The 15,887-nt window shown below is 34.5% G+C and overlaps 1 protein-coding gene across 1 annotated transcript; it reads right to left on the reverse strand.

The window, feature by feature from the left end:
• Window positions 1–729: 729 nt before the first annotated feature.
• On the reverse strand, window positions 730–4,869 carry LOC139430182 (uncharacterized). The gene has a single exon (XM_071196844.1). It carries the CDS (start codon window positions 4,867–4,869, stop codon window positions 730–732), a length of 4,140 nt encoding a protein of 1,379 aa, XP_071052945.1.
• Window positions 4,870–15,887: the final 11,018 nt, after the last annotated feature.

A 15,887-nucleotide genomic window follows, 5' to 3' on the forward strand; every position in this document is an offset into this window, starting at 1 on the left:
GTGCTTTTCGCCTCTTCAATCCCCCCATTGATCTCCACGTCCTCTGTTATCTCATCCTCCCCTTGTTCCCCCTTACCAACTCTTCTACCCGCCTATTAAGACTCTTTTTCTCGTCGATGTTAATTATCAGAAAATTATACGATTTCTTCAATATGATAATGTTTATTAACAATTTTATTAATTACAATCTTATATTGACTTTTTCATATTATTTATATTTTTCGTTAATCATTTTTTTTATTATAAAAATACAGTAGTCGTAGCCCACTTTTTATAATTAGTTTTTTTTTTAATATTTTGATTCACAACAACTTGCGCCCGGTGAAATCAGCCTTTTGATGGTAGAAATCTACTTTTCTGACATCCAATAGGCTGATTCTCATCACAAGTAAGCATTTGCCCAACTCAAGGTTTTATGGTCTCTTAATTAAAACATTGGGCAAATAATAACATGATAAATTCGTCTAATATTTAAGTCACAAAACAATAACTCTTACATCTCAACATTATAACGAGATAACGAATCGACGTTGCCACACATTTTTCCAGGCTTATAAACTACCGTAAAATCTAACGTTTGTAAAGAAAGCGCCCATCTTAATAGTCTAGCGTTTTTATTACTCATTTGTTTTAACCAAGTCAGAGGACAATGATCTGTTTCAATAATAAAATGAGTTAAATATAGATACGGTTTTAATTTATTCACTGCCCAAACTAATGCAGCACATTCTAACTCACTTGCACTGTAAGCTTGTTAGGGTATTCTTTATTGTCGTCATCACGTTGGGATAAAGTAACTCCCATTCCTCGTTTTGAACAATCAGTTTGTACTATAAATTTTCTTTTATAATTGGGAGCTTTTAACACTTTACTACTAGTTAATTCTTGTTTTAAATTATTAAATGCGTTTTCCTTCTGTTCATCCCATTCAACCTTGTTTTTGGCTCCTTTTCGTAAAGCGTCTGTTAAAGGACTAACAATTTCTGCATAATTTGGTATGTAATGGTTATAATATCCAGTTATCCCTAAAAAGATTCTAATATCTTTTTTTGTTACCGGTCGTCGAAATTCTTTTATTGCAGCTACTTTTGCTTCAGATGGAGTTCTATAACCTTGTCCTATTTTATGTCCTAGATAAACAACTTGAGCTTTTCCCCACTCACATTTCTTTGCCTTTATTGTAAGACCTGCCTTATGCATAGCTGTAAACACAAGTCGCAAATGTTTCAAATGATCTTTCCATGTCATTGAATGTATTGCTATATCATCTAAATAAGGTTCGGCAAATTCGTTATAACCTTCCAAAATTTTATCCATTAATCTTTGAAAAGAAAATGGAGCGGATTGAAGTCCGAATGGCAAAGTTACTGGTTCAAATACTCCTCGATGAGTTATAAAAGCTGCATATTTACTTGCACGCTCAGTCATTCCAATTTGCCAGTAAGCTCGTACAACATCTATAAGACTTAAATATTTTGCGTTACTACACCGTTCCACACAAGCTTCTATGTTAGGTATTGGGTGTTGTTGAGGTATGGAAATAGCATTTAAAGCCCGATAATCTATTACTGGTCTTGGTTCTTTACCTTCTATTTCTATTATAATCATCGGCGACGAATATGGACTGTCACTTGGTTTAATTACGCCTAAGTTAAGCATTTTATCTATTTCTTCATCTATGATTTCTCGTACTCTCGGAGATTGTGAATACGGTTTGGTTCTGATAATCCTTTCTTCTTTCAAAGCAATATCATGTTGAACCAAATTGGTTCTACCAGGGCGATTTGAAAATAACCCAGGAAATTCTCCAATTAAATTCTCCAAATCCATTCTTTGCTCTTCTGTAAATTTTCCAATTCCCTTTGATTGTTGTAAAACTTCTGTAGCCAGTAAAGTTGCTTCCTCTTTCTTTTCCAATTTATATATATTCATTTCTGTTTCTTCTTCCCCCGAAGATGTTACGTACATCGCAACTATTTCAGGTTTTTCATAATAAGGTTTCAATAAATTTACATGTATAAGGGTTTGCTTTCTTCTTCCAGTTAGTTCTTCTAATATGTAATTGGTATCTGATATTTTCCTTACTACTTTCTTTGGACCTTCCCATTGCATTTGTAATTTATTCGTTCTAGCTGGCTGATATATCATCACTTTATCTCCTTCTTTGTAAATAATTTCCTTTGCTTTTTTATCATAATATTTCTTTGATTTATTCTGTGCTTCTTTCATACTAATTTCTACAATTTCTTGCATGTTTTTCAATCGTTCAAGTAATTTCAATACGTAACTAACTACTGGTTCATTAGTATCTCTGCCATTCCATAAGGCTTTTAACATACTTAATGGAGATCTAATTTGCCTTCCATAACATAACTCCGCAGGACTGAAACCATGTGCCGCATGTGGCGCACTTCTTACGGCAAATAATGCTTGATCAATGTACTCGTCCCACTCTTTTCCATGTTCGTAACTCAAAGCTCTGAGTATTCTTTTAAACACTCCATGAAATCTCTCTACTGCATTTGACTGAGGATGGTATGCAGAGCTGTGGATTATTTTAATACCACTTTGTTCCAAAAATTCCGTAGTTAGGTTGCTAACAAACACTCTCCCCAAATCTGTCTGTATCTCTGAAGGGAAACCAACTCTAGAAAATATGCTCAATAATCCTTTTACCACTGATTCTGAGTCAACTACTTGTAGTGGTATTGCATCCGGAAATTTAGTTGCACAGCACATCAAGGTAAGTATGTACCTATTTCCCTTTTCCGTTTTAGTCAAAGGTCCGACAATATCTACATTTACTTTCTTGTACGGTTCTGTTATAATTGGAACTCGGCACATAGGCGCTTTTACTTTGTCTGTGCTTTTCCCCACACGCATACATACGTTACAATATTTTATTTTATTCTTGACATCTTTATTTAGTTGTCTCCACCAGTAATTTTGTTTTATTCTTGCAACCGTCTTTTTACATCCTAAATGGCCCATCCACATATTATCATGCGCAATATCCATTATCTTCCCTCGTAGACTTGTTGGTACCACTACTTGTTCATAGTGTCTTCCTAATTTGTCTACAAATCTTCGGTGCAATATTCCATTTAAGATTTTAAATTTAACACCATTTTTGTCCTCTTTAATCTCTGCTTTATCATAGTATTCTTTCAACGTAGGGTCTCCTCCCTGCAACAACCTCAGTTTATTAGGATTTAACTTTGTTATATCATCATAATCAGTTTTTCCTTTAGGAATTATCAACATTTCTTCTAAAACACTTTCTTCCTTCTTTTGTTTATCCTTTTCATTTACTTTATTTTCCTGTTCTCTTAATTCTTTATGCTTTTCATTTTTCTGATTTTGTTCTACTGGAATACTTTGTTGTTCTAATTTTAATTTTTTTGATTTTGATCGGGTTAATGCAAATACATTTTGTACATTATCCACATTACTGAACATTTCCCACGTTCTATTTGACAATAGATACGAGTATCCGTTTGGCAAATTACTTGTAACTGCAGCTTCTGTTTCAAGTTCTCCTATTTCTGGTAAATTTAATTTTACTACAGCCACTGGTAAAGCCACACTTTCTTCATTCAGTACTCCTCTAACATGTACATATTTCCCAGAATAATGTTCTGTTTTGACAATGTTTTTATGTACTACATCATAACTCGCAGCACTGTCTCTCAAAATGTTTACTTCCTTACCATTTATTTCCCCTTTTAAAGTATATGGAGCAAATAATTCTTCAACTTCTTTCTTAGTATTTAAGGTAGCTACTACTTGCTTATTTGCTTTGCTTTCTTTGAAATTAGGACATTCTTTTGATCCTTTAAAATGACCTATTCCTCCGCAAGCATAACATTTAAATGGTCTTCGTTTATCAAAACTTCTCTTATCTCCTTTCCTTTCGCTTTCCGTTTCCATATTGGAAGGATTATTCTGATTCGTTTCCCTTTGTGTTGATGTTTTATGTTCCTGCTTAAATTTATTATATCCATTTCTATCATTAATAGGACCCCTCTTCGAAATGTAAACATCTGCTTGTTCCGCTGCTTCTTCAATTGATTTTGTTTTATTATGATCTTCAACCCAAAATCTCATTTCAGATGGTATTGAACTGTAAAACTTTTCTAAACATATTAATTGTATTAATTTATTTATATCACTGCATATCCCTTCGCATTTAATCCATTCTTTAAAATTATTCTTCAATTGATAAGCAAATTCAGCATAACTCTGATCAAATTTCTTTTTACTATATCTAAATTTGGCCCTAAAGACCTCAGAAGTTAACTGATATTTTTTTAATAAACTGGCTCTAACTTTATCATAATCCTTCGCATCTTCTTCGCTTAATCTAGCCACAACTTCATTTGCGCCCGGTGACAATACACTGGTCAATCTCAGTGGCCATGTTTCTTTCCCGCAGTTTAATTGAATACAAACCCGTTCAAAGTTGATCAGGAATAAACTCATATCACCGTTATCTTTAAATGGTTGTAAATACTTATTCATATTAAAACTATTGATATTAGAATTACTAAAATTAGAATTCTCAGAAATACCTTGCACCCTAAACTGTGCAAGTTTTACTTCAGTATCTAACTTAGCAATCTCTAATCTTTCAATTCTCTCTTTTTCTTCTTTTTCTTTTTTTTCTATTTCAATCTTTTCTAATCTACCCTTTTGAGGATTTTCAGTCCAAGTCATTATTTCTATTTTAACCTCATCTACAGTGTAGTTAGAATTTATTATTTCTTTAATTATTTCTAATTTTCTTTTCTTTTCAGGTAATTCAAATAACTGTGAAATATATTTTAACTCATGCACCGTGAAAATACTAAATTCAGCCTCAGAACTCATTTTATTTTTGATTCAGACTAATAACGTAACCTTTTATTTCAATTAATAGTAAAATTAATACAATTTCTTTACAGTTAGATTAAACTGATCCAACTTACAAAATAATAGCATATGGTTGTTTATTTGTTATAAAAACTCTTTCAATGAGACCACAAAATCTCAAGTGAAAACAAATGCTACTTACTATTTGTAATTCCTGTTGAATTTCTATCTTTTCTAATTTGAACTACGTTTCTGCTTTCGGTTGCTGTTGCTCCGTGAGCACCGCTTCTCCGTCCAGTCGCTGTTCTGCAAATTTCGCTTTCCTTTCCGGTCGTTGTTGCCCTTTGAGCTTCGCTTCTCCTTCCGGTTGCTGTCGTCACGTGAGCTTTGCTTCTCCTTTAGGTCGCTGTTATCCCGTGATCTTTGCTTCTCCTTCCGGTTGCTGCCACTTCTTGAGCTTCGCTTTCTTCAAATCAACATCGAAACAAGGATACAATTTCTCTTGTTGTGGAATTCGTGCTGATCGGACTATCCCACCGCTGCCACCAGTTATTAAGACTCTTTTTCTCGTCGATGTTAATTATCAGAAAATTATACGATTTCTTCAATATGATAATGTTTATTAACAATTTTATTAATTACAATCTTATATTGACTTTTTCATATTATTTATATTTTTCGTTAATCATTTTTTTTATTATAAAAATACAGTAGTCGTAGCCCACTTTTTATAATTAGTTTTTTTTTTAATATTTTGATTCACAACACGCCTTTCCTTACTGCCCCCCAGTAACCCCATAAAGTACTCCGTCTACTTCGTCATGGATATATCACTGGTAACTTCCTCTCTCCCCTTTCTTATCTTATTTATCTATATCCAAACATCCCCCTCCCGTCTCACCAACCTAATTTCATCTGCCTTTCTCTTCCTCAGCTCCTTATTCTTCCTCCTGCATGTTTCTTTATACCCCTCTCTTGTTCTCTATTGATCCGCGGATATCCCAATGTTGCATAAATCCTACAAGATCCTCCGAAGCAAAAGTCACGTCCATGTCTACCCTACGGAATGTTGGGATGTATAAAAAGTCCAACCCTGGACGCCATTTCTATGATGCGACGGTCTCTTGAATAGATTCTAATCACGTCCTATTCGATGACTTTCGCATTAAAGTCGCCAGCGATCATTCTTTTACCGTTAGTTCAGACGGGTCCTCTCTCGTTCCGTGTTTCTGGGCCACCACCGCACTGGTATTTGGAATACGTCCGTAAACCACTCCACCTCATCTTTGATCCTGTATTGTTCTGTTATAAGTATCATTTAAATCTTTGTTTCCCGTTGAAATTGTGGTGGTAGGTGGCTTGCATTCGACTTCCGCGTAGAGTTAAGTGGGTTATTGTTAAGGTTGTTGAGTAGCTTTCTTTGCCGCTTCCAAAGCCAGCCTAAAATTGGGGCACATCTCGAATGCCGGGGCATAGTTCGTTAACAACATTTTGCCACATTCTTACATTGTGCCACAGTTAAAACAAATGCGGGGTTCAAGAGAGATGTGATAGTTAACTGTTAAGAGTAACCCTAATAAAATGATAGAAACATAATACAGCAATCAGTCTCTTTAATCAATACTTAAAATATTAATTAGATATTACACACACACTTGTACGTAGGTACGCAACAATAGGAAAATATCTTAATAGTGTTAAATTTAATTTAAATCATATGAAGTGACTCTAAAAGTAGCAAATTGTATTTAATAAACAAAAGCTTGGCAGCTTTCTCTCCGTTCAATCGATTTCTCAATGGATCATAAATGAGACCGGCGCCACTAAAAAGTTGCTCACTTGCCACTGACCCTGAAGGACACGATAAATATTTTCGAGTAATTGAGTGCAATGTTTGAAATTTTGTATTTACTCTCCACCATAACAAGGGATCGTCACTGACAGGAATACGTTTTTCTTTGTTGTACTCATTAAGTAAGGTCTTCCATATGATGAATTTGTCAACCGATTGGCTTTGCGGTGTTATCATCATCATCATCGCTACTCATCAATATATTTGATAAAATTGACTGAACATTATTGTTAGGTACATCCGCAGATGGCGATTCGAACCTTGCTCGTTTTTTTGCAGGAGCATCAGCATTATTGTCTCCCGCTTGATTTGCTGCAGAGTTATCCATGCTGTATATTTTATTGCGGACTTAAATGTTGTAGAGGTATCTGGTTTACAGTCTTCCAGTTTCAATGTATGTTTTAGAATGTGTATAAGTGGAATTACCGATGAAATGTTAGTATTACTATCACTCATGTTTCTGGTAACCTCTTCAAATGGTTGAAGAATAGACACTAATTTGTTGAGATACAGCCATTCTGCAGGAGATATTTGTGGGATACTATGTTTACCAGCATAAAGGCACAACGAATTTAATTCTTTATTTTAATCAGTCGTTCCAGCATGTAGAAAGTGGTATTCGACCTGTAAATAAAAGTAAAAGAATATGGAATTTAATTCTCAATTAAATTAAATTATGTAAGCCTTTTACCACGTACTACACTCCTGTACAACGCCTAAAGCCGTTTGGTTACAAGTTTTATTCTCTTAAAATCTTGAAACATGAAACATTGGAACTGGGTTCAGTCCAAACATCGGTGGTAAATGAAATTTTTGTAAAAGTTTTCAACAAATCCACTATTTTATACACTGCTACATTTCGATCTTCGTTATAACTCCGATTCAAAATTATCGGAGCCGAAGTCGGAGTTCCGTCACATCCCTAGTTGGAACACAGGAATCGATCGTTTTTCACCGGCGAGACGATAGCAACAAATCGCCCAGCAACAAACTTTTTCCTTTATATTTCCACCTACTTCTAAGGCCCATATCTTCGTTATATAGAAAGATAGCGAAAAGCACACGGTTGGAAAGCTTGGTCTTTTCTCTATCTTAAACCGTTTCGTCCGCCGATATGTTGATAATAAGAGCAAGAAAAAATAAGAAACGTCCCGCTGCATTCAAATTACCTCAAAATTATCAAACTTCACGGCCTTGTGCAGCCGTTACCAGATGGAAATTTAACAAATGGTTTACATATTCGGAAAGAGCTGACCTTGGACTATCGAGTTTTCGTCCGTCAATATCTGTCGGCGTCTGTAAAAAAAAACGCTCCTGAAAAAGAGCCTACAGTTAGCAACACCTTTACTTTTGTATTTCCATCTATGTACTTTTCGGACGGATATCTTTGTTATTTATAACGCTAGCGGAAAACTAAGCACACGGTTGGAAAGCTTGGTCGTTTCTCTATCTTAAACCGAGTTGTCCGCCGATATGTTGATAATGAGAGCAAGAAAAAATAAGAAACGTCGCGCTGCCACGAATTTTTGCCGCGGCTAAACCACGCTTGGGTTAATAACTCTCTTATATAACGGGGAGAAAACTCTAGAACTATATTCATCCTATGGGAAATTTTCAGCTCTTTTCAACGGTATATAACATATCTCAATCACACGTTTGCATAATCGTTTTTCAGCCCAGCAACAAACTTTCCCCTTGTATTTCCGTCTAATTTTTGGTCCAATATTTTCGTTATCTAGAAAAATAGCGAAAAACTAATAACACGGTTGGAAAGTTTGGTCTTTTCATTTAAATCACCTCAAAATTGCCCCAAAAGCGTTATCAGAAGGAAATTCAACAAATGGTTTATATATTCGAAAAGAACTAACATTGGCCTGTCTTATTTCGAGTTTTCATTTACAGACGCCGTCAATATCTGCTGGCGCCTGTAAAAGAAACCCACCTGAAAGACAACCTACAGGTAGCAGAACGCAATCACTTCTTACCCTAACTTTCTTATTTGATGAAGGAAAAATTGGAACAAAGTTTTACCCGAGAGAGAATCCTAACTTCATTTCATGTTGACAGATAATTTTTCATTCACTCTTAATTTATTTAAAACCGTTTAAAAACATATAAGTACGAAGGCTTTCACGGCCGTTGTTAATAAAACTAACACTAGCACTATCACTACAACTAACACTAGACCTAGAACTAGAAACTTTCGGGTTGAGCCGTGCGTTTTTTGAACAAATGTTGACGTTTCGGGTGCTATGTTGCAACCTTCTTCAGAAAACTAGTTGGAACCCGAAAGTTTCTAGTTTTAGGTCTAGTGTTACTTCTAGTGATAGTGCTAGTGTTAGTTCTAGTTTTAGTTTTACGTTTAGAAACATGTTAAACTGTTCAAAACGGAAAGATTATTTCATGTTACACCTATTTTATCAAAATCTGGAAGAATTTGAGCGATTTTAGACTCGAATTGTGAATTGTGTTTTGATGGTTTTTAACTCAGTTCATCAATTTAAAAAACGCGTAAGCGAAGTGCGTCGCACACCGTTGGAAACAGCAGAAAATTTTCCATAAGATGAATATAGTTCTAGAGTTTTCTCCTCGTCATACAAGACAGTTATTGACCTAAGCGTGGTTTAGCCGCGGCAAAAATTCGTGGTTTAGGTAGTTCATAGTTAGAAAAAAGGAATGTGCAAACGTGTGATCACGGTGTGTCACACATCGTTGGAAAGAGCAGGAAATTTCCCATAAGCTGAATATAGTTGTAGAGTTTTTGCCCGTCAAATAGGAAAGTTATTAGTGCAAGAAATATATGCGTGTTTTCATCGGTAGGGGCTTTTTCAAGTGCGTTTTTCTTACAGACGCTGATAGATATTAGCGGACGAAAACTCGGAATAAGATAGTCCATGGTCAGCTCTTTCCGAACATGTAAACCAGTTATTGAATTTCCATCTGGCAACGGCTGCAGAAGGCCGTGAAGTTTGGTAATTTTGAGGTAAATTGAATGCAGCGCGACGTTTCTTATTTTTTCTTGCTCTTATTATCAACATATCGGCAGACGAAAACTTGGTTTAAGATAGAGAAAAGACCAAGCTTTCCAAACGTGTTCTTAGTTTTTCGCTATCTTTCTAGATAACCAAAATATTGGCCTGAAAAGTAGACGGAAATACAAGGGAAAAGTTTGTTGCTGGGCTGATAAACGATTGTGCAAACGTGTGATTGAGATGTCTTATATACCGATGAAAAGAGCAGAAAATTTCCCATAAGATAAACATAGTTGTGGAGTTGTCTCCCCGTCATATAAGAGAGTTATTGACCCAAGCGTGGTTTAGCCGCGGCAAAAATTCGAGACAGCGCGACGTTTCTTATTTTTTCTTGCTCTTATTATCAACATATCGGCGGACGAAAACTTGGTTTAAGATAGAGAAAAGACCAAGCTTTCCAAACGTGTTCTTAGTTTTTCGCTATCTTTCTAGATAACCAAAATATTGGCCTGAAAAGTAGACGGAAATACAAGGGAAAAGTTTGTTGCTGGGCTGATAAACGATTGTGCAAACGTGTGATTGAGATGTCTTATATACCGATGAAAAGAGCAGAAAATTTCCCATAAGATAAACATAGTTGTGGAGTTTTCTCCCCGTCATATAAGAGAGTTATTGACCCAAGCGTGGTTTAGCCGCGGCAAAAATTCGAGGCAGCGTGACGTTTCTTATTTTTTCTTGCTCTCATTATCAACATATCAGCGGACAACTCGGTTTAAGATAGAAAAACGACCAAGCTTTCCAACCGTGTGCTTAGTTTTTCGCTAGCGTTATAAATAACAAAGATATCCGTACGAAAAGTACATAGATGGAAATACAAAAGTAAAGTTTGTTGCCAACTGTAGGCTCCTTTTCAGGAGCGTTTTTTTGACAGACGCCGACAGATATTGACGGACGAAAACTCGGAATAAGATAGTCCAAGGTCAGCTCTTTCCGAACATGTAAACCATTTATTGAATTTCCATCTGGCAACGGCTGCACAAGGCCGTGAAGTTTGGTAATTTTGAGGTAAATTGAATGCAGCGCGACGTTTCTTATTTTTTCTTGCTCTTATTATCAACATATCGGAGGAAAACTCGGTTTAAGATAGAGAAAAGACCAAGCTTTCCAACCGTGTGCTTAGTTTTTCGCTATCTTTCTAGATAACGAAGATATGGGTTCTAGAAGTAGGTGGAAATATAAAGGAAAAAGTTTGTTGCTGGGCGGTTTGTTGCTATCGTCGCGCCGGTTCGTTTTTCTTGTACTGGAACTATTATGCCAAGGTTCTATTCTTCAGATGTTCGTTTAGATGTTCATACGCTTGTGACAAGTTGAAGAAGCGCCTACTTCAGCTTTCTTCTTTTATTACTTAGGCGCGATTTTATCCAATCCTGGTGTTTTATTGTTTTTCAATTTGTTGATTACTGCCGTCATTTCATTATATGCCGGCAGTTCTTCTCCTTTGTTGTTTGATGTTCTACTTGTTTTGTTTTCAGTTTTTCTTCATAGTAAACCATCAACCTTTCTAGTATTTCAACTTACTCCATCAGAATTCATTTTTCGTTGTCCTTGCGCGTTGTTTTCCTAGTATTAAATCCTTTTCTATTCATGGTGTAAACCACCATTGTCTGACGATCTAACAAAACAACTCAATAAGCCAAGAAAACTCTAAAGTTGTTACATACTGTGAATCTGTCATTAACATCTAGTTTAAGTAACTCAGTCAACTGCCTCATCAACTTATACAATATTCGGTTCTTGTTTGGAGCAATATATAACATATAAGAGATCTAGTTGTACCGCTACACGGTAATCATTATTTACATTTACAACCACGGGCATAATTAGCATATTACTAATTTACTTTTATTTTTAATACTAAAGACCGTGAACGCCTTACAACTTATAATTATTACAATTTCTTTGTACTGTCGTTACGTACAACCTTAAAACGTTTAAGAAATTCGTTAGGTTGTTAAAAAACTTTAATCAAAATCACGAGAGTCAGTTTAATACAAAATTTCATACATAGCAATTTTTATAAAAATTTAAAATGGAAAGGTTTAATAGCTTTGGGGTCCGTTCTAAACGGAGTTAAACAGAGCAAAGCCTCCGCAAGATACAATTACAAAGCAAAATCAAATCGCGCGCACACATTCTTGGGCCATAAATATTCGAATCGGATCTTGTTACATATGTTAACTGAAGTAAACTCTCAACGTATTGTACCTTACAGGTAACTTCTTACAAATGTCTACCCAACGGCTGATTAACAGTTAACGAAACCGATGAAACCCAATGAAAGTAGGCGTGGTGAACGTTCACAATGATAGATCGATCGTATTCTAATTTCATTTTGTACTATTTATTTTAAAGGATAACTAACCAAAAACATTGACTGAACTGTTTTGAAATGTTTTAGTTTTAATCAAATCTGTTATTTTTAAACGAACCTTTTCATCTTTTTTTTTTTAATTTTTATTAAATCAAATTATTTTCTTCAATGATTTTAATGTTAATCGTTGAGTGTCTAGAGTTGTGGTTTCCCTTCTCTTGAAATCACAAACCCAGCAACTCTTTAATTATCTCCAAAGGGTAATAATACGGAATTATTACGATTAATCGCAGATCATTTAGCATAAACAACGGTCATTATTGTTGGGGGTCTCTTATAATTATCGGCGTTCGCCTTTGCGAAGAGCTTTCCTGTGGGTAATTTCTTTGCAAAAGTTCTTCTCTCTTCCTCTCGGTTTCGTTCGTTCTGGTCTTCTTATACGGGTTCCAATGCCGCACCCGTAAATAAACGGGTGAAGTTTTGTCAATTAACGTCCGAATGGTAGATTGCATCTCGCACACGGGCGCTTTAATTTAGTGCTTCTGAAGCTTGGGGGCCCGGGATGTAAAGAACACATGAGAAACCGGTCGCCCCCCTGAATGGACAACTTGCAATTATTCGGGCTAATTAAATATCTCTGTATGTCGATGGGATGAATGAGATTGAGAATATTGTAAGAGATTTGTTTACCGACTATAAAATGTTTAATTAAAGAGTCTTTATTCTTTGGAAATTGAGAACTTTTTTAAATCGTTACTGTAATTGTGTACATATTCAATCGTATGATTTGAAAATAATAGAGACTATAACGGTCCCATTTTTTCTAACAGTTCTATATGTTTCTAAGTTTCTATCTATATATTTTAAAGCCGCTCTATTCGACTATTTTTTGTATATATATATATAGTATTTCGACTATTATATATGTGTGTAAACACCATAGCTCAAAATCGGAATTGCTGCGGTGAAGAAATGTGATTGGTAATATGGTAGCTAACCTAAAATAAGAGTCTGTATGAACTCTTGGGCTAAATCTCTCCAATAGAAATACTACTATTACAAAGCACATCGATTAAAAAGAATAAATAACAGAAAAAAGTAAAGCACAACTTCCGTCCTTCCCATTTCCTTACATTTTTTCAGATAGGCAATTAAAATTAAGAGAAGAGAACTATTTGTAGCGTTACAAAATAAACAGATTTACAAGTTATCGTCAATCAATTGTAATGAACAATTATAATTATTACAGTATGAAAGGTTTAGTTTTAGGGACAATTATAAAAGTTTGAAAAATAAAACTGTATTTAATACTCCAATATATTATTTATTGTTGACTCTACCGGTTTCGGCTTAAGCCATCATCAGGAGTCTTGTCAAATATAGGTTAGGAATTTCATTCGGTATTAAATTTGAAGATTTATGTTGTTTTCCAACTTTAAACAGGTTCGTATATTTTATGTTAACTAATTTGTGATTAAATGTCTGAATAAGAATATATACTAATGAAACAACCATACCAGAATAGTCGAAAAGTAGCGGCCAGAGAATCACGTTGCATTGAGAACCATTTGGGTTATGTTTAACAAAAATGGTTCAAGACTCCTGATGATGGCTTAAGCCGAAACCGGTAGAGTCAACAATAAATAATATATTGAAGTATTAAATACAGTTTTATTTTTCAAACATAAAACACCAATATGGATGAAAACCCCTTTACATATTACAATTATAAAAGTTGTAAAAAATTAATAAAACCTGTGGCAATAACGTAAGGTGTTTGTTACGAATTTGTTATCAAATGGAGTTGTTATAATTATATATACGAAGGTTTCAATAATAAAAGTCTGTAAAGTTGTCAATTGCAGGTGAGGAATAGCACGAGGTAATTTTGAAGACGTAATAATTGTTGTTTAAAATCCCATTCAAATTTCAAACGAATTACATTAGGCTTTAGATTGGAAAAACATTGCAGGTAGAAAGAGGATTACGATAAAATATTACTGTACTGACAATGAACTGGAAATGATCAACTTTCTTTAATCAAACCAGCCTTGCAGTTGAACCGCTTGTTACTAAAACAACTTAAGTCACTTTTTATAACTTTTCAGGAAACGAAAAAAACATTTCATATGAAAACTGTTTCTTTTTAGAACATTTTAATACTTTACAAACCCAACTTCGTACTTTAAGTAATATACAAACAAAATAACGATCTTCTATTTGTTTTAATAAACTCAAAATTTATTGTTAAAAAAATTGACTTAAGTTGTTTCTCAAATAAATAAGTACATTTATGAATTCAAAATTTCATTTCACACGAAAGAACAAAAGTTAACATTAACATAACACACCGTTACTTAGTTTCGGTCTGTTTAGGCTCCTTGACCTTGGTATTTTAGGCTTCTACCCAATGAAGCAATGTTTTGATATTTTTAAGTTTTGTTGCTAAGATTGGTAACTTATAGTTGTAAGCTTTTTGTTTTGGCAATTTTATCTGGATATTCTCTGCTCTTTTGGAATGAGTCAACTTAAAGGTCTTCCAAATGAATCTATTAATATATTTACTGACCTTAACAACGCCAGAATTTGTTGCTTCTTGAACAAAGTGGTGAAATTTTGACACTGAAAATTGAATTCTTTTATTTCTAGAACGTTTTTCACACTTATTTCAGAATGCCTTGTAGTATTTTGGCCACCAGTTTTTATAATCTATGATATTTTCTGTTGCACTTCCTTTACAGTAAAAGCGTTTTTGGCACTAGAAGTTATAATAATAAGTTATAATAATATAAGTTCAGTGAATGTATGGACATCATAAACTCGGTCAACTTTCCGTAAGCTTCTCCCAAAATCTTTGTCACAGGGCAAAACACTTTTCGAAAACTTCCACTTTCAGTTAAGGCCATGCATAGACAATTATCAGAAAACAATCGAGTTCTTTTACATAAAAAGAAACATATTTTTCTATATAGTCCATTATGAATGCAGTGACTTCATTAGGGTCTTTTGCAGCTACACCCTCATCTCGTCTTTAAATTGTGTATGCAGAATACACTTACACTTAATTGAGATAGGTAAAAGAGATCTTGTACAGGTATCTGTGGCAATTGTAGATTCTGCATGTAATCAAATGCAATAGCTGGAAGATCTCGTCGTTCTTTACATATTTCTGTAGTCGTTCTGCTCGTCTTTCATGAATAAGCTGTTTAGCAATAGCGGCTAATTCCTCACATTTGTTGCATGCCTCTACTTGGGGACGGCCAAAATGTAAATTAAAATTGTCATGAAAGAACTTAATGTAATAACCGTATTTAATTTTTGTGCCTGGAAATTTTTTAAGAATCCACTCGTACATTGTTTTTACATTAAGCCATGCATCTAGATACTTGAACTCCTTTCCAGAATGAGATTCTGTAACTGATAATGACAAGATATCAGTTCTAACAAGTTCTCTTTCACTTTCTTCAATGGCATTTTCTTTAATATTTGGACCCCGTTTATCACAAGGAATTTCATCATTCACAAGTAAACGCTTAATTCTTTTAATTCGTTCCAAGCTAATACTATGAATACTTGCAAATGCTCCTTGACAAATGTTTATTCTTCTTTCTTCGATAATGTAGAAACGACCTATTTCTATTCATCCCATTTTCCTTGCGTTTTTGTCTTTTGGCTTGTAGCTTGTAGCAGTCCTTGCAGATTAACGTCTTGCCCAGTTTTTGATTTCATACTATAACATTTTGTAAAAATGCACTTCTTTGGTGCATCACTTATAACCTTAAAGCATTTCATTAGACTAATAAAAATAATAAGAATGTAACGAATGTGTTAACGCTAAAAT

Source organism: Onthophagus taurus, chromosome 6 (genome assembly GCF_036711975.1).
Source record: "Onthophagus taurus isolate NC chromosome 6, IU_Otau_3.0, whole genome shotgun sequence".
NCBI classification, from domain to species: Eukaryota; Metazoa; Arthropoda; class Insecta; order Coleoptera; family Scarabaeidae; genus Onthophagus; species Onthophagus taurus.

Excerpts from the sequence above, each read along its gene's own strand:
- LOC139430182 (XM_071196844.1), bottom strand. The coding sequence starts at position 4,869 with ATGAGTTCTGAGGCTGAATTTAGTATTTTCACGGTGCATGAGTTAAAA.